General features: G+C 36.1%; 1 protein-coding gene across 8 annotated transcripts in view; it reads right to left on the bottom strand.

The window, feature by feature from the left end:
• TEX10 (testis expressed 10) overlaps positions 1-18744 on the bottom strand; it is a 50565-nt gene that overhangs the window by 12698 nt on the left and 19123 nt on the right. For all 8 annotated transcript variants that reach the window (XM_055271672.2, XM_063636177.1, XM_063636178.1 and 5 more), the window contains 6 exons: positions 15530-15768; positions 14738-14873; positions 13391-13566; positions 11587-11764; positions 6944-7032; positions 5521-5654 (listed from right to left, as the gene is read on the bottom strand). In XM_055271672.2, the coding sequence (XP_055127647.1) occupies positions 5521-5654; positions 6944-7032; positions 11587-11764; positions 13391-13566; positions 14738-14873; positions 15530-15768 (952 nt within the window). The remainder of the gene's footprint in view (positions 1-5520; positions 5655-6943; positions 7033-11586; positions 11765-13390; positions 13567-14737; positions 14874-15529; positions 15769-18744) is intronic.

Raw genomic sequence — 18744 nt, 5'->3', positions numbered from 1 at the left:
AGTTCTGCTCTAATCTTTGTTATTTCTTGTCTTCTGCTAATTTTGGGCTTGGTTTGTTCTTACTTTTCTAGTTCCTTGAGGTGCAACGTTAGGTTGTTGATTAGTAATCTTTCTCCTTTTTTGATGTAGACATTTAATGCTATAAATTTCCCTCTCAGCACTGCTTTTCCTGTATCTCATGGGTTTTAGTATGATTTGTTTCCATTTTCAATTGTTTCTAAAATGTTTTGAATTTCTATTTTACTTTCTTCAGTGACTCAATAATTGCTCAAGAGCACGTCATCGTTCAGGTGTATGTTGTTTAATTTTGCAATACATCAATGCAAAATGATGTATTTGCATCATTTGTAAAGTTCCTCTTAGTACTGATTTCTTATTTTATTCCACTGTGGTCTGAGAAGATACTTGGTATGATTTTGATTTTTTAAAATTTGTTGGGACTTGTTGTGACCTACCATATGGTCTATCTGGGAGATAGATAGTGATGATGAGAAGAATGTATATTCTGCAGTTTGTTGAGTAGAATGTTCTATAAATGTCTGTAAGGTCCACTTAGTCTAAAGTTCAACTTAAGTCCAATGTTTCTTTGTATTTTCTTTCTCAATGATCTAGTGCTGACAGTGGGATGTTAAAGCACTCTACTATTATTGTATTGCTATGTACTTCTTCCTTTAGGTCTAGTAATACTTATGGAATCTGGATGCTCTGGTATTGGGTGCATATATATTTAGAATTGTTATATCCTCTTGCTGAATTGTTCTGTTCATCATTACATAATGATTTGCTTTGTATTTTTTAAACCTGTTTTTGATTTGAAGTCTGTTTTACCTGTAAAAGTATAGCTACTCCTGCTCACTTTTGGTTTGTTTGTATGAGTATCTTTTATCACCTCTCTAATCCCAACTTTCAGCCAATAAAGTACTTTTTGGCTTTCAGGGTTTTTTTTTTTTTTTTTCCTTTCAGCACTTTGATTATGCCATCCCATTCTCTTTTGCCCTGTAAGGTTTCTGCTAAAAAATCTGCTGTTAGTCTGACGGGATTTTCTTTATAAATGACTAGACACTATTCTCTTGCTGATTTTAGAATTCTCTCTTTCATTTTGACTTTAGACAGTCTGATTATAATATGTCACAATGAAGTCCTTTCTGCAATGTATTCTCCTGAGGACTGCTGGGCCTTCTGTATCTGGACGTCTAAATCTCCTGGTAGGCTTGGAAAGTTTTCATCAATTACTTTGTTGGCTAGGTTTTCTAAACTTTGTATCTTTCTTCCCCTTGGGAATACCAATAATTCATAAGCTTAGTCACTTTATATAAGTCCCAAATGTCTTGAAGGCTTTGTTCATTCTTTTATTCCCTTATGAACACAGACATAAAATTCCTCCACAAGATACTTGCAAATCAAATCTAAAAGCACATCAAAGATAATATACCATGATGCAGGTTTCTATCTCAGGGGTGCAAGAATGGTTCAATATACACATATCAATAAATGTGATACATCACATAAACAGAATTAAGGACAAAAACCATATGATCATTCCAAAAGACACAAAAAATGCATTTGATAAAATTCAGCATCCCTTCATGATAAAAACCCTCAACAAACTAGGCATAGAAGAAACATGCTCAAAATAATAAAGACCATCCATATATGACAAACCCATAGCCAACATCACACTGAATGAGGAGAAGTTGGAAAGATTTCTTGTAAGAAATGGAATGAGACAAGGATGCCCACTTTCATCATCCTATTCAACATAGGACGTCCTAGCCAGAGCAATCAGGCAAGAGAAAAAAAATAAAAGACATCCAAAATGGAAAAGAGGAAGCTGAATTATCCCTGTTTGCTGATGTGATTATTTTTTAAGAGATGGAGTCTCGCTCTGTTGCCCCAGCTGGAGTGCAGTTGCACAGTCATAGTTCACTGCATCCTCAAACTCCTGGGTTCCAGCTATCCTACTGCCCCAACCTTCCAAGTAGCTAGTACTACAAGTACATGCCACCATATCCAACTAGATGGTATAATCTTATATCTAGAAATGAATTCAAGATGTAAGATCAACATACAAAAATCAGTACATTTCTATATACCAATAACTAGTTGAGAACAAAATCAATAAGGCAATCCCACTTATAATAGCTAAAACAAACAAACAAACAAAAAAAAAAAACAAAAAAAACCTAGGAATATATTTAACCAAGGAGGTAAAAGAGCTCTACAAAGAGAACTAGAAAACACTGATGAAATAAAATGTAGATGACACAAACAAATGGAAAAACATTCAATGTTCAGATAGGAAGACTGACATCGTTAAAATGACAACACTACCCAAATTAATCTTTAGATTAAATGAAACGGCTGTCAAAATACCAATGTCATTTTTCACAAAATCAGAAAAAAACCATCCTAAAATTAATATGGAACCAAAACAAGAGCCTGAATAGCCAAAGCAATACTAAGTAAAAAGAGCAAAGCTAGAAGTATCACATTGCCTGTGATACTTTACATTACCTGTAAGGCTGTGGTAAACATGACAACATGGTACTGGTATAAAAACAGATGCATAGATAAAGGGAACAGAATAGAGAACCCAAAAATAATGGCACATATTTATAACCAACTCAGCTTTGACAAAGTCAACAAGAACTACACTGCAGATAGGACAACTTTTACAATAAATGGTGCTGGGAAAATTGGAATGTCATGCAGAAAAATGAAACTGGATCTCTCTTACAATATACAAAAATCAACTCGAGATGGATTAAACACTTAAATGTAGGACGTGAAACTATAAAAATACTAAGAATCTACAGAAAACTCTTCTGGACATTGATCTAGACAAATAATTCATAACTAAGAGCCCAAAAGCACAAGCAACAAAAACAACAATAGACAAATAGGACTTCATTACACTAAAAAATTTCTACACAGAAAAATAATTACCTAAGCAAACAGAAAACCTGCAGAATGGGAGAAAATACAGGCAAACCATGCATCCAACACGAGACTAATACCAAAAATTTACAATACAAGGAACTCAAGCAACAACAAAAACTCAAATAACCCCGTTAAAAAGTAGACAAAGGATATGAATGAGTATTTTTCAAGATGACCAATGGGCCAAAAAGGCACACATGAAAAAATGTTCAACACATTAATCATCAGAGAAATACAAATTAAAACCCCAAAGAGATATCATCTTATACCAGTCAGAATGGCTATTAAGAAGACAAAAAAAAAAAGATATTGGTGAGGATGCAGAACTTACACACTGTTGGTGAGAATGTCAATTAGTACAACCTTTGGAAATCAGTATAAAGATTTCTTGAATAACTGAAAATAGAACTATCACTGGATCCAGCACTCCCACTACCAAGTATGTATCCGAAGGAAAAGAAATAATTACATCAAAAAGATACCTATGTTTATTGGACTATTCACAATTCACAATAGCAAATATATGGAATTGACCTAAATGTTCACCAACATATGCGTGGATAAAGAAAATGTGATATTTACACACAATGAAATACTATTTAGCCATAGAAAAGAATAAACTCATGCCTTCTGCAGCAATATGAATGTAACTGAAGGCCATTATCTTAAGTGAAACAAGTCAGACACAGACAAGTGGCGCATATTCTTGCTTGTAAGTGGGAGCTAAAAATAATGTCTACTCACGGACATAGAGTGTGAAATGACAGACAATAGAGACTCAAAAAAGTGAATGGGTGGGAATGGGGTGAATGACAGGAGATTACTTAATGGATACAGTGTACGTTGTTGAGTGATACTCTCAGATAGCTGATTCACCATTGTATAGTCTTATGCATGTAACAAAACTGCATTTGTACTCCTAAATTTACAGACACACACAAAAGAATAAAAATAAACTTAAAAACTTAGAAATGAAACAAATCTTTAGTATTAATGTTTGTGATATTGTTTGTGTATTTAATGTTAAGTATTTGTAACATTTAAGACAATTTTGCCTATTAGGGCAAAAGATCAGCCTTATAATTCCAATTTAAAACATGTCAGCAGCTGGGCATGATGCCATATGCCTACAGCCCCAGCTACTCAGAAGGCTGAGGCAGGAGGATCACTTGAGCCCAGGAATTCAAAGCCAGACTGGGCAAAATAGCAAGATCTCTTAAAAAGAAAACACCAGGCTGGGAGCAGTGGCTCACGCCTGTAATCTCAGCACTTTGGGAGGCCAAGATGGGAGAATCACCTGAGGTCAGGAGTTCAAGACCAGCCTGACCAACATGGCAAAACCGTCTCTACTAAAAATACAAAAAAATTAGCCGGGAGTAGTGGCAGGCGCCTGTAATCCCAGCTACTCAGGAGGCTAAGGCAGGAGAATCGCTTAAACCCGGGAGACAGAGGTTGCAGTGAGCCAAGACAGCACCAATGCACTCCAGCCCGGGTGACAAGAGCGAGACTCCATCTCAAAAAAACCAATAACACCAAACCCCAAAACAGTAACAAAAAACTTCTTAAAGTCAGTAGTTAATTAATTTAGACTTGTGGTTTTAATTTCAAGTTTCATTAAGTAGTACTAAAACATAAGATTTCCCATATTTGTATCTTTAATTTATTAGATATTTCTAAGATTTACTTCAACTATTTGTGAAGGTTTGTCAGAAAACTGAAGTATTGGACAAATACTATTACGGTTATTTAAGAAAATAAAAAAAAATTAGGTTTGTAAAAGGAATAAAATTAAAGTCCTCTTTTAAATGTTTAAATTTACTTAAAAAATAAGACTTCTAGGCCGGGTGCGCTGGCTCACGCCTGTAATCCTAGCACTTTGGGAGGCCGAGGCTGGTGGATCACCTGAGGTCAGGAGTTCGAGACCAGCCTGGCCAACATGGTGAAACCCCGTCTCTACTAAAAATACAAAAAATTAGCCGAGTGCAGTGGCGCCTGCCTGTAATCCCAGCTACTTGGGAGGCTGAGGCAGGAGAATCACTTAAACCTGGGAGGCAGAGGTTGCAGTGAGCAGAGATTGCACCATTGCACTCTAACCTGGGCGACAAGAGCGAAACTCTGTCTCAAAAAAATAAAACAAAATAAAATAAAAAATAAGACTTGTAAACCAAACTTCAAAACTTAAAGAATTTGGGTTTTAAATTTAATTTTAATAAGCTACATAGTAATTCTTAAAATCAAAGGAACTGGTGAATAATCTACCATTTAAAAAGCCACCTTCACGGATACCAATTCTTACTTAAGTCTTATCCTTCAAAACCTCAAATTCTTACTCTTTCATAATGCTTTCCTCTTTTAAAAAGATGGATCTATCATTCAAATTGCTGATTTGTTCTGTTTTAGTGGCATAATTTATAAAGAATGTTTCCCTTTTCAAACTTACTTCTCCCATCCAAGATTATAAGCACTTTAAACAAGTATCTTTGAAAAGATCTCATACAAGGCAACTCATATATAGTAACTATTGCTGGTTGATGAACTGAATTTTAATAATTATCAGTTTCTTTTTAAATGAACTATTACCTCTGTTACATCCCAGTGGTGTAAAAATTGATCCAAATCTGTAAGGTAGAGAAGCACAGGGGAAAGCTGTGTCTGGATGACATGAGGAACTCCTCGAAGGCTCTGAAGCCAAGTCAACTCCTCTTTCGAAAACCCTAATTCAGGTAACAAAGAAAGCCAATTTGGAAAAAAAAAAAAAAAAAAAAAGAACAGTGACTTTTTTAAAAAACAGAGATGACATGCCTTCAAGTGAACATTCTTTAAGCTACCTTGTTTTCTCTGAGCTTCTGCATTTCATGCTATAGTTTAAAAAATAAAATGCTAGCAATGAAGACAGTTAAGTTCATATAATTATATAAAAGATGTGATCAGACCCAATCTATAATACACCAAGAAACAGGTTTTACCACTTCTACTAGGGTTTTGACACTTTTACTTAGAGTGAAAGGCATAATCTTTCCAATTAATGGTAGGTTTAAAAAAGCAAATGAGCAAGTAAAAGCAATAATATACTCCTACATATATATCAAATGCTTTAGGTTCTTAGATAATAGCCCTTCAAATGTTTTAAAACTACTCTATCCCCCTAAGTGTTTTTACTTTGACAATATGTGTATAATTCATTCAACAATTTCTAGTTCCCCTTACCACCTCTATTGCACTTGGCCTGACCTACACAAACAACCTGCCAAAGTCACTCCTGAAAGGTAGTTCTCAGAATGATCAGAATACCACTGATGTGGCCCAACCCTATCTACCTTAATGTTCAGATCACTATACTTCTGTAAGCACAACCTAAAGAGGCATCATCTAGTTTGATAGCCATGTCATAGTACTGGCTCCCAATGAGCTTTCTAAAATCACTAAAAACTTTTTGACAACTACTATTATTAAAACACACAGCCTCCCCCACCTCAAATGTATACATTCATAAATATACCGTAAACATATAGGAGCTTACATTTATCTTCTGAAATATTTATCTTGCTAGATTCAGCATAGTATTGGATCTGTCAAGTTCTTTTTGGATTCTGACACTATATTAACTCTCCTAATTTCAAGTCTTCAGAAAATTTCAAAGAATCCTATCATTATCCGAGTATAAAATGAAAATATTCAAATAATACATTTAAAATAATAGTAGTAGTACATCAAACTTAAAAATACAATAACATGACATTCAAATAATGCTCAGGGTTTTGATACTCATACTATAAGAGATTTAAAGACAAATCATCCATCTTCCTGCCTCAGGAGCCTAACAGTGTATGTAGGTTAGAAATATTCTTTCGATTTCCAGTTACTAGTTACAAAAATCACTCCAAGGTAGAATATTTATCATCTTCAAAACTGAACCAAACTAATAAAATGGCAAATCTTAGAAGGAGAATTGTGATTCGTATTAGGTTTTTTCTTTTTTAATCTGGCAAGTGAATGTGGTTACCTGTAAGTGTGGAAAATAAGAAGCTGAAATAGTCCACATCACTCATCAACCAGTCTTTAGCTGAATACTTCCACCCAGAAAATGATGATCTATAAAAAACAAAGGGAGAACTATTACCAGAAGTGACCAACTTGACAGACTTGTCAAAGGTAGCACAGTGTATAACCATTTTTCTTTACTGAAAACAAGTTTGATTTAGTAGCTTAAAATAAAACTCATAGTATGCCTTGTATTAATTTCATATCCAAGGGCTCAAGCACCATAGTAGGAAAGTTTGAAATTCAAACATATTAATACAAACTTTCATTAAAAAGCATACTTGATCAACATATATAGTACAACAGAAAATTTCCATCCCATTTGAAAATCAGACTCCAAGGAGCCAAGATGAAGTTTTGCTTTTCAGTAGCAGGTTCAGCTGCTATGTATTTACTATTTGATTTTTATAGTCTTACCCTCAGCAAATGAGTTATGTTTAAACAAGCTTCAGCTTCCTATATAACTAAGCAAAAGTATCTTAATTAGGCAAAGAAAACTTATCTTTAAAGCCACTATAAGGCAACTATGCGTTCTTATTCTTAGTAAAGTTGTAACTAGGTCTATTTCACAATAGTGCAGCTAAGGTATTGGCAGAGGACTCAAAAGGAACAGCTAAATGTAAAGCAGCTTCTCATTAAATGAGGATTATCTGGTTCCTCCTATGAGATCAGTTTCTAGTGTCTCCTTTAAAAATTCCCTTCAAAGTAAGGCTAGGAAGAAAACAGATGTCAATCATGGGTATTGCAAAAAGGCTGAGAATAATCAGACAAACTGATACTAAAAATTTTTATCACAGACATCTGAATAAATATCAAACAAATTAGGAACTTCTAATTCACCTGTAAGTACTTAGTAATTTTTTTTAACTGTTATAATAATTGCATTTATATTTATTTATATATATATTATTTGGGGGATGGAGTTTCACTCTCGTTGCCAGGCTGGAGTGCAATGGCATGATCTCAGCTCAATGCAACCTCTACCTCCTGGGTTCAAATGTTTCTCCTGCTTTAGCCTCCTGAGTAGCTGGGATTATAGGCATGCACCAAGACACCCAGCTAATTTTTGTATTTTTAGTAGAGATGTGGTTTCGCCATGTTGACCAGGCTGGTCTCAAACCCTTGACCTCAGGTGATCCGCCTGCCTCGGTCTCCCAGAGTTCTGGGATTACAGGTGTGAGCCACTGCACCCGGCCTTATTAATATTCTTAAGGAGGGGACAGGCATAAAATAATGAAAACACTCTTCTTGAGTGTCATTCCCAGGTGATAAGCAAAGGTCTATGGGGACAATAGCACATGCTAAGGGGGTTATAAAAAGCACAGATGCTCAACAGAAAGAAGTACAAAATAGTGGTTGGAAAACAAACTATTATCTTCTTGAACTCAATGAAAACAGGAAGCAATTGTGCCATCCAGTGGCCAAAAGGGGCAACAAATTTATTTAACAGCCTATTTAAAATTCTGACCCTGTGAAAAGTGATAAATAACAAGCAATATATCACACTGTCTTTAAAACAATGAAAACCATATATACTTTCCAAGCCTGAACACTTCTGTGAGTAAAAGAGGGTGCTGGTGCTGATTATGCTGGGCCAAAAGGAGTAAAATGGAACTGTTCCTGGCAGACCAGGTCATATGTTCACCCTATTTAAAACCCAAGCCAAACTTCTTGGTGCAAACCAATTTCTCCTTCCTCAGAGATTTTATCTAACACCACGGAGCATCTTTCCATATTTATGCTTCCTGTTCCCCCAATCTGGCTATAAATAAACTGGGGTAGAGGGGTAGGAACTGAGAAAAGGCCACTGGATATTATTATGAAACACCACAAGTAGAATGGTATGAGGAAAACATCAGATTCTAAAAAAACTATAACTGGTTGGTAAAAAGGTAGAGAGAGCAATTCTAAACACATTTTTTAAAAGCTGAGAGAAAATAAACATGAATGATTTCTAGCTGATGGGTTTTTAACACATGGAATCCTTGCTTAGGTGGTACATGTCCTGCCATTAGACAAATGCTTTAATAGAGACAGCAAGGTATCAGAACTACAAAAATTGAGCTAAACTTGATCTCACAGACCAATTAGTGTGACAAGATAAAAATCAGAAATGAGTAAAGGAGTACTGCAGAAAAATCAATCTGGCAACAGTGTACAGGATGCATAGGACTGAGAAGCAACATTGTAAGAGTATAAGTGGGAAATAATTTAAAAGTTGACTATTTTTTAGTCATGGTCAAGAAGAGGAGCTATTTTGAATAAAAAACTAAAGATATGAAGTAACCCAACATATGTCTGAATGAACTAACCGACAGTCTTTTTTATTTTTAATTTTTTTTAAAGATGCAGTCTCCCTCTGTCACCCAGGGTAGAGTGCAGCGGCACAATCTCAGCTCACTACAACCTCCGCCTCCTGGGTTCAAGCAATTCTCCTGCCTCAGCCTCCTGAGTAGCTGGGGTTACATGCGTGAGCAGCCATGCCCAGCTAATTTTTGTATTTTTAATAGAGACGGGGTTTCACCACGTTGGCCAGGCTGGTCTCAAACTCCTGACCTCAAGTGATCTGCCTGCCTCAGCCTCTCATAGTGCTGGGATTTACAGGTGTGAGCCACTGCGTCCAGCTAGTCTTATTATGACCCTATGAAAAGTGATAAAATGATGGTGCTATGGGCTCAAGAAGGCTGAAAAGTCCTAATTTTGTATTCTTTTTAAAAAGGGACTACTTTAGATGGGAATAATACACCTACATAGAGAGAAGTCTACTAATGGACTCTGTACAAATACTAAAAAGCAAAATTTAATTTGGTAGACTTTTAACTACAATGAAAATAGTTTAAATAAGAGTCTGTATTATCAGTATTTGTAAAATTAATATATTTTCCCAATTCTCGCCACTCATCGCCACAAAAAGATAAAAACAAAAAAAACCCCAAGATTTTTTAAAAATCCTTGACAAAAGTTATTAAACATAAGTGAACAGATGTTGATGAAGACATTAAATGCATCTTCCAAGGAGAATCAATTTCAAGAAACATTCACGGGGTGATTTAACGGAACTGAATTTAAGTTATATCTAAGGAACAGAGTGCCCTCTACTGGAAGTCAAATAAAAAACAAGCTCTTAAGTTATGGAAAAAATTAAAAAAAAATTAACCTTTAAAAGGCCTAGCATTTTGCTTACACAAAACAAAGTGCAGTTTTTTAATATCTAAAAAGAAAAAACATGGGAAGCTAATCAATATTTAAAATTCTTAAAAAATATGTCCAGGCCCCTCTAATGTGCGTATATAAGGAAGAAATAAACCTAAAATTTTTAAATACAAACAATATTTTATTTATATGTTTTGCTCTCTGTTTTGGTAAAAGGCAAGTTTATTGTCAGTTATGAAGCACACTTCCAGTGGCCAGAGTCAAATATCTGTCCTATACTGGTATGAAGAAAGTCTATTAAGAATAAGGTACTCTTACCTACCTGAGGTAGGGGATCTTTGTAAGAAAACTTTTCAGCTACAGCCTAGATTTCTATTTCTGCATAAAACCACATCAGACCCTTCCCACAACCAGTAATACTGCTGAATACTAAAATACTATGACTGAAGATATATACATGAGGATACTTCCAACACAAGCAATATAAAACCTTTCAGAGTTTCAGAGTAAAATGGCACAGCCACTGTGGAAAATGGCATGTAGTGCTAGCTACTTTGGAGGCCAAGGAGGGAGGATCTCTTGAGCCCAAGAGTTCAAAGCTGCAGTGAGCTATGATCATGCCACTTGCACTCCAATCTGGGCAACAGAGTGAGAACTTGTCTCTTGAAATATTAAAACTTTTTTTTTTTTTTTTTTTGAGACAGAGTCTCACTCTGTTGCCCAGGCTGGAGTATAGTGGCGCCATCTTGACTCACTGCAACCTCCACCTCCCGGGTTCAAGCAATTCTCCTGCCTCAGCCTCCTGAGTAGCTGGGACTATAGGCACGCACCATCATGCCCAGCTAATTTTTGTATTTATAGCAGAGATGGGGTTTCACCATGCTGGCCAGGCTGGTCTTGAACTCCTGTCCTCGTGATCCACCCGCCTCAGCCTCCCAAAGTGCTGGGATTACAGGCATGAGGCACTACGCCTGGCAAAACTTTTCAAAAAAGGTTAAAATGGTAAATTTTATGTTATGTTTATTATACCACCAGGAAAAAAAAAGTGAGAGATTACACGTGATTCCTGGTCTCAGTCCACAAGCTTGTTTAATTCATCAGCTACATTAAATTCTGAGCTCTCTGAAGAAAAGGTGTATATTGCAATTCCGTAACAACAAAGGTTTGAAGTACGACACCCTCACCTACCAATAACACCCTTGCTACACACACTTTTGATAATTCTATTTCAACTCTTATTCCGACCTATCTATAAGTCATTAAACAAGTAACTTCAAACAGTCTTACTCTTGTGAACTTACTCTACCTAGTGATATAAATAGTTTTAATTGTTGCATTAAGAGTAAATGAAGGTAGTGTATGCAACTTCAAAAGCCTTCCATAATTCACAAATTACCAGTAAAAGGGGAAAAAGATTATACACTTAAAATACAGCTCACTTGAGCATGCTACCTCATGTGCAGTATCCCGATAAGCATGGCAGCCAAACTTGAACTGAGTCTTCCCATAATACAGCAACGACTTAACCGAGAAAGCAAATCAGCAGGCAGACTGGGTAGGAAATATACAAGCTGAACCAAACGCTGCTGAGAGTCTGCAGGGAGAACCACCACAGCACCTTCTTGTGGATCTAGTGAGGTGGATAGACATATTAAAAGCAACTATAAAAGACATGCAAACCAGAGATTAATAAAGTAGATCAATGACTTCCATTGAATTATGGGCTAACATGTTATGCTGAATTTTATGAATATCGATTACATAAAAGCATATTAATATCATAAAACGCATATGTATGGCTTGTTAAGCTACTGCATAAAATAAAACACCAAACCTAATTTAAAGATTTAATATACAAGTGTCTTGTTAGAAATAAAAACTTTCAGGGGGGTAATAAGGAAAAGAGATTGAGTGCAAAGTAAACAAGCAATTTTGCTAAACAGTGACAATTACATCAACCTGACTTAAAGCAAAAGACTTTGTTTGCTGTGTGTATATATATACCTACAGATATATGACCAATATTGAAAAATACATATTTAAAACTATAACCCACAAAAGGTGGAAACCACTCAAATGTTCATCACTAGACAAATGGATAAATACCAGTGACATATCCATACATCAACATACTACTCAACAATAAAAAGGAATAAAGTATTGATACTTGTTACAACATGGACAAATCTTGAAAATATTATGCTAAGTGAAACAAGCCAGACACAAAAGGCCCCATGTTATGTAATTCCACTTATAAAAAATATCTATGATAGGCAAATCCATATAGACAGAAAGTAGATGAGTGATTTCCAGGGGCTGGAAGAAGGAAGGAATAAGGATGCACTTCCAATCAGTACAAGTTTCTTTCTGGGGTGATAAAAATGTTTTAGAATTAGACAGTGGTGATGATAGCTGCACAACCTTAGGAGTGTATTTTTTAAAATTCATTGAACTGTACATTGTAAAATGGTGAATTTTATAGTATGTGAATTATATTTCAATAAATAATTATATGCGTACATACATCCCAGTTATGTTTTAATAATTTTGCTTAAAATATTAGTTAAGTCAGTCCCAGATGAATAAAGAATATATGAAAATCATATGATATTCATTATGATTAAATAAGTAATAAAGATATGTCTTGCCATCAGAGTTTCAAAGGAATTTTTTTTTTTTTTTTTTTTTTTGAGACAGAGTCTTGCTCTGTCGCCCAGGCTGGAGTGCAGTGGTGCAATCTCAGCTCACTGCAAGCTCCACCTCCTGGGTTCACGCCATTCTCCTGCCTCAGCCTCCCGAGCAGCTGGGACTACAGGCGCCTGCCACCACGCCCGGCTAATTTTTTGTATTTTTAGTAGAGACGGGGTTTCACTGTGTTAGCCAGGCTGGTCTCGATCTCCTGACCTCGTGATCCACCTGCCTCAGCCTCCCAAAGTGCTAAGGATTACAGGCGTGAGCCACTGCGCCTGGCCTCAAAGGAATTTTTAAGTATCAGAACAGTTTTGAATTTATGAATAGCAAGTGGTTTGAAAGACAATTTAAGAATGCAATAAGCATCAACAATCATTAACCTTCTATATTCTAATAAATATTGAAAATGAATTTATTGTCTGATGTTTTGTTTTGGCAATTTAACCACGGTATTACTAATTTAGACTAAGGGAAAGGCAAAACTACAGAGCTCCCCTTAAAAATTTCTTTTGTATATCAGGGTGGACCAGTGACTACCTACACCATTAAACAAATGAACTCTTACCATAAATTCGGAGGGCAGTAGCTTGTAAACTTTTTAGTAATTCTTTATTTGCTCGTGCTGCAGCGGTATGAATGATATCGATAAGCTGTGTAGAGAGCTCAGGATTTCGGGAGCCAAGATGAGCAAGTTGCAATGGTAAGCCAGCCAGCCAACGGGATAACACTTTACTACGGTATCTTAGAAAGGCCAAAGAAGAATAAAATGTAATTCTCAAAGACAAGGGAAATAAATTTAAACCAAAAAAAAATTTTTTTAAACTTAAATATATCATAAAGTGACTAGTTATGTATCAATAATACCACATTTATTCATTTAAACGTTTGAGAACCTACAAGATGCCAGCATCATTTTCCAAGGCTTTACCCACTAAATTAATGTTAACTGGGGCAGTATCTAAATTGTATTTTTATTTTGAAGGATAAAGACACTTAACTATTTATCCTAATTGGTGTTATTATACTACATTAACAAATGTACACATTCACCATAAGTTGCTCCCATACAAAATGGCTTCAAATTTGTGCTATTTTTATTTCTTTAGAATACTTGCTGGAGTGCAAATGTCTTGAATAACAGTGAACATTTTCACTAGGCCCCCTGAAAGGTTGGTAATTCTATCACGGACTTTGCTGTCAAGACAGACGTGAACTTAAGTCTCAGCTCTGCTATACACTAGCTACGTAATACTCACCAATTTATTTATTTTCTGCTTCCTTCTGTAAAATGGAAGCTAACAGTATCCACCTCACAGTAGCAGTATGAAGATTATTGAGATTATGTAAAGTACCTGGCTTAAAGTAAATACCAGAATACATTACAACAACTACCTATATATGTTGAGGTATCCCAAATCTGTATCTTCCTCTCAAACATTTCTGACTATGCCAAATAAACCTCAAACTCACCTTACTGAAAAATTCCGTAGTCCGCTCTTTTGTTGTCTCTCTCTGATAGCACTAAACTAAGCCAGAAACTTTCTCATCTTCTATTGCCCTCACTCTTATCCCATATGCCTCAATGTGTCACTAATGGCTAGAGATTCAACCTCCATAATTTTTATGGGAAGAGAAAGGGCTGAGGTTGTTCCAACTGTCCCTTAGCTATAAGTGGACAGGTAGAAATCCATGCCTAAGCAGTCTTTTATCTGTTCAGATATGGGTATAAAGTTTACTGGCACTATTATGTATCCATCTTTTAAAATTTTATACCATTTCTTAAATGCAAACAAGTAGGGTTAAAAAGAATGAACTTCTCCAAAGATTTAATCTCTCTAAAATTATTTAAATACTTAAAGACTACAGAAAAACTCAGCAAGAGAAAAAGAAAGGAAAAATAACAAGATTTTACCTGAATCTACAAGATCTCAGTTCTTCTGTCTGATAGATTTTACTGAAAAACTTCAGTAACAAAGTCCGAACTGGAAGGATAAGGCCCCTCTGCTGATATAATGTATAAACTGCCTTAATAAGAGTCTCTGTGTCCTCTACAAACAGAAAGAAAACAACTTGCATATGAATCAAAAAATGTTTAACAGCCCCCAAATTCCTCTGAATGCACCGAAGTACTCTACTTTGTTCCTATGGCAAAGCCAATTTTAGCCGTCAATTGACAACTACCATTGAAGTCCTATAGCAATGGCCTAATAAAAAAAATCAAACCAATCAGTAGTTACAGTATAAATTTTCTTAACAACAAACCTAGGAATGACAAAAACCAGAATATTAGAAAGGCGATTTAGATGGCAACCAAATAGGAAAACTTTGTTTTAAAATCAAAGAATTAGTAAGTCACTCTAAAACTGACTTAATATAACTTAACCTCAAGGTAGAAAAAAGGTAAAGCGACAGGGAAGATTCATGCCATATCAATCAAGGGAAGAAGTTCTCAAGTTCTAGTCAAACTAGATCAGAAGAGGGTAGAAATCTTTATCAATCTGCTTCAGAGTGGACCTACTCACTTAGAGATACTCTGAGCCATAAACAATTTCAGTGTTCAAGTAGACAGTAGCTACCTTTTATGGCTTGAATAGAATTAGCCTTACTACATGGAATGTTTACAAGCCATCATTTCAAAGCTAGACCTTAAGATAGCACATGTAAGAGCTCCACTCTTAAATAAGGGCAAAGTAGCATCACCTACCTCTGTTTGGCTGTATTTGCATTAACCTCCAGGATACTCCCAGCAATCTGTTCAGTTGCTTACTATTTAGCCTAGAGCCATCTTCAAGGGTCTCTGTTACAAATTTCCTTATCATTTCTATCCAACTGCAATCCTTTTGCAAAGTTGACGCATTTGCCAGGGAGACCATGATATCAGACAGTGTTAAATTCAGTAAGAGATCATCTATGTTATTGGAGAGAACTGTGCAATGCTTGATGCTAGAAACAAAGACACACACATCTATAAAGCATTATGTCTACCATGCCTGCTTCATTAGAATAGTTAAAATAATCTATCAGTGGAGTTTTAAAAAATTCCCTTCTAGAATTAATAGATGGCCAACAAGATAGGTGCACAGGCTAGACTTAGGCCACAGTTCTATAAATAAACCATTTCATTATGGAATCAGAGTTGTTAAGAAGGTACAGAGTGCATACAGCTCAATTCATTACTCAAGGTGCTATTCACGCAAAATATAAATGCCCTTATAATATTGCCTGGGAACTTGAAAAATAAGACTTAAAAACCCTGACACACCTGATTTAAGGCAGATACTTATATTTGGATGGAAATCACAGTAGATCTTGGCTCTGCTTTTAACTAATCTGACTTAAAAGAATCACTAGTCTTTCCTGGCCATAACTTTCTCACATGTGAAATAAGGCGACATACCCCAGTAAGCACTGATTTGAAACAATTTTATAATTCACATATTAATATCAGTTTATTCACTCTAGCCAAACAAAACACAATTTCAAAAAATCTAAAATAAAATATTTTAATAAAAACAAAATTTGCAACTTAGAACATACTCATTTCAGACTGTGGTATATTCAACAGCAAAGCTTATTTCTTTCATGTTTAGAAAAACATAAAGCTGGCTGGGCATGGTGGTCCATGCCTGTAATCCCAGTGTTTTGGGAGGATGAACTAGGAAGATTGCTTGAGGCCAAGAGTTGGAGACTAGCCTAGAAAACACAGCGAGACCCCATCTCTACAAAAAATGAAAGTAAAATTAAGGCCGGGCATGGGAGCTCACGCCCATAATCCCAGCACTTTGGGAAGCCGAGGGGGCTGGATCACCTGAGGTCAGAAGTTCAAGACAACCCTGACCAGCATGGTTAAACTCTGTCTCTACTAAATACAAAAAAAAAATTAGCTGGGTGTGGTGGCACATGCCTGTAATCCCAGCTACTTGGGAGGCTGAGGCAGGAGAATCACTTGAACCCAGGAGGCGGAGGTTGCAGTGAGCCGAGATCGCGCCACTGCACTCTGGCCTGGGCGACAGAACGATACTCCGTCTCAAAAAATAAAAGTAAATAAATAAATAAATAAATTGCTGAAAATAACTAGAAGTGCAAGATTCCAGCACTCAAGGTTTAGTCCTGAGGGCAACTGCCAGTTCCAAAGAAAAAAGCTGCAAAACTAAGGCAACCTTTTAGTGGCCCCACAAGAAAAGGAAGTCAAAAGTCAAAGCCTAGGGCCTACCAAGACATTCTTACCTTTTTTTTGAGACAGAGTGTTGCTCTGTCGCCCAGGCTGGAGTGCAGTGGCATGATCCTCCCACCTCAGCCTCCCGGGTAGCTGGGATTACAGGAACATGCCACCACACCCAGCTAATTTTGTATTTTTAGTAGAGATGCGGCTTCACCATGTGGCCAGGCTGGTCTCGAACTCCTGACCTCAACTGATCCACCCGCCTCGGCCTCCAAAAGGGCTGGGATTACAGGTGTGAGCCACTGTGCCCGGATAACATCCCTACCTTAAGCTTGGCCCTTAAAGGTTTCTCTCCAAGGAAAGTAAAAATAAGTCTTAAGATAAACCTGAATCCTAGCTCTGCATCATTCTAGCAGTTTAAGGAATAATTCTTCCTAAACTAATCTATAGATAGATTCAACACAATCCAAATCAAATTTCTAGCAAGCTATTTTGTAATTGTTGACAAACTGATTCTGAAGTCTATATGGAAAGGTCAAACACCCAGAATACCAAACATAAGACTAAAGCAAAACCAGCTGGGCATGGTGGCTCATGCCTGTAATCCCAACACTTGGGGAGGCCAAGGCAGGAGGATCCCTTGAGCCCAGTTCAAAATCAGCCTGGACAACGTAAGAGACCCCATCATAAAAAACAACAACAACAACAACAACAAAACAAAACAAAAAAAAACACTAAAGCAAAACAAAGCTGGAAGACTCACACTCCCCATTTTCAAGACTCACAATACAGCTACAATAAGCAAGACAAGATGGTATTGGTGAAACAATAAACATACATAAATTAATGGAACACAGTCCCAAAATAGACCCATGAAAATAGTCAACTGAACTTTGACAAATGAGCAAAGGAAATTTAATGGATAAAGTACAGTCTTTCCAATGAACGGTGATGGAACAACTGGAAAAAGAATTCTAGAATTGAAAAATAAAAAATGAAAATTCAATGGACTTATGTTTTACTACAACTGAATACAACTAAAGAATTAAAAACTGGAAGAGATAAAGATTAAAAAATAGGTGGAGGATTCAGTAAGTAGATGTAACATGCATTAAATTAGTCTTAAAAGGAAAGAAGAGAAATTGGCAAATGTTTAAAAGGTAATACGTTTTTCAGAACTGATGAAAAGACATTTCCTTCAAGATTCAAGATCTCAGTTAAGTCCACTGAATCCCAAGCAGAATAAACAGAAAAGAAAACCACACCTGGATACATCATTGTGAAACTGCAGAAAATGAAAGACAAGAAGAAAAACTTTAGGGGGAAAAAAAAAACCAGATAACTCTTAAAGTATCAACAGTTAAGACTCATAGCTGACTTCTTAACATAACAATAGAAACCAGGACACAGTAAAATATTATTGTCAGTGTGCTCAAAGAAAATAACTGCCAAATCTATAATATTAACCCTGCTAAAACATTCTTCAGAAATGCGAGAGAAATACATTTTTATGGGGGGAGAAAAAAAGGAACTAAAGAAGATTCTAAATGATCCCAGGGAGGACTGAGATACATGAAAAACATGAAGAGCAAAAAGGTAGTAAACGTAAGGACAGAATTCACAGTGGTAGACAGAAATTTACTAAAGTATCAATTTTTGCTTGAAAGCTCAAATTTTATCACTGGCAACAAATGCCATTTGTTTTCCTGGAACTGATAGGCTCACTTTGTTCTTTTTTTTTTTTTCCTGAGACAGAG

This window comes from Symphalangus syndactylus, chromosome 3 (genome assembly GCF_028878055.3).
Source record: "Symphalangus syndactylus isolate Jambi chromosome 3, NHGRI_mSymSyn1-v2.1_pri, whole genome shotgun sequence".
Taxonomy (NCBI): Eukaryota; Metazoa; Chordata; class Mammalia; order Primates; family Hylobatidae; genus Symphalangus; species Symphalangus syndactylus.
This window is presented reverse-complemented; position numbering and strand designations above follow the sequence as displayed.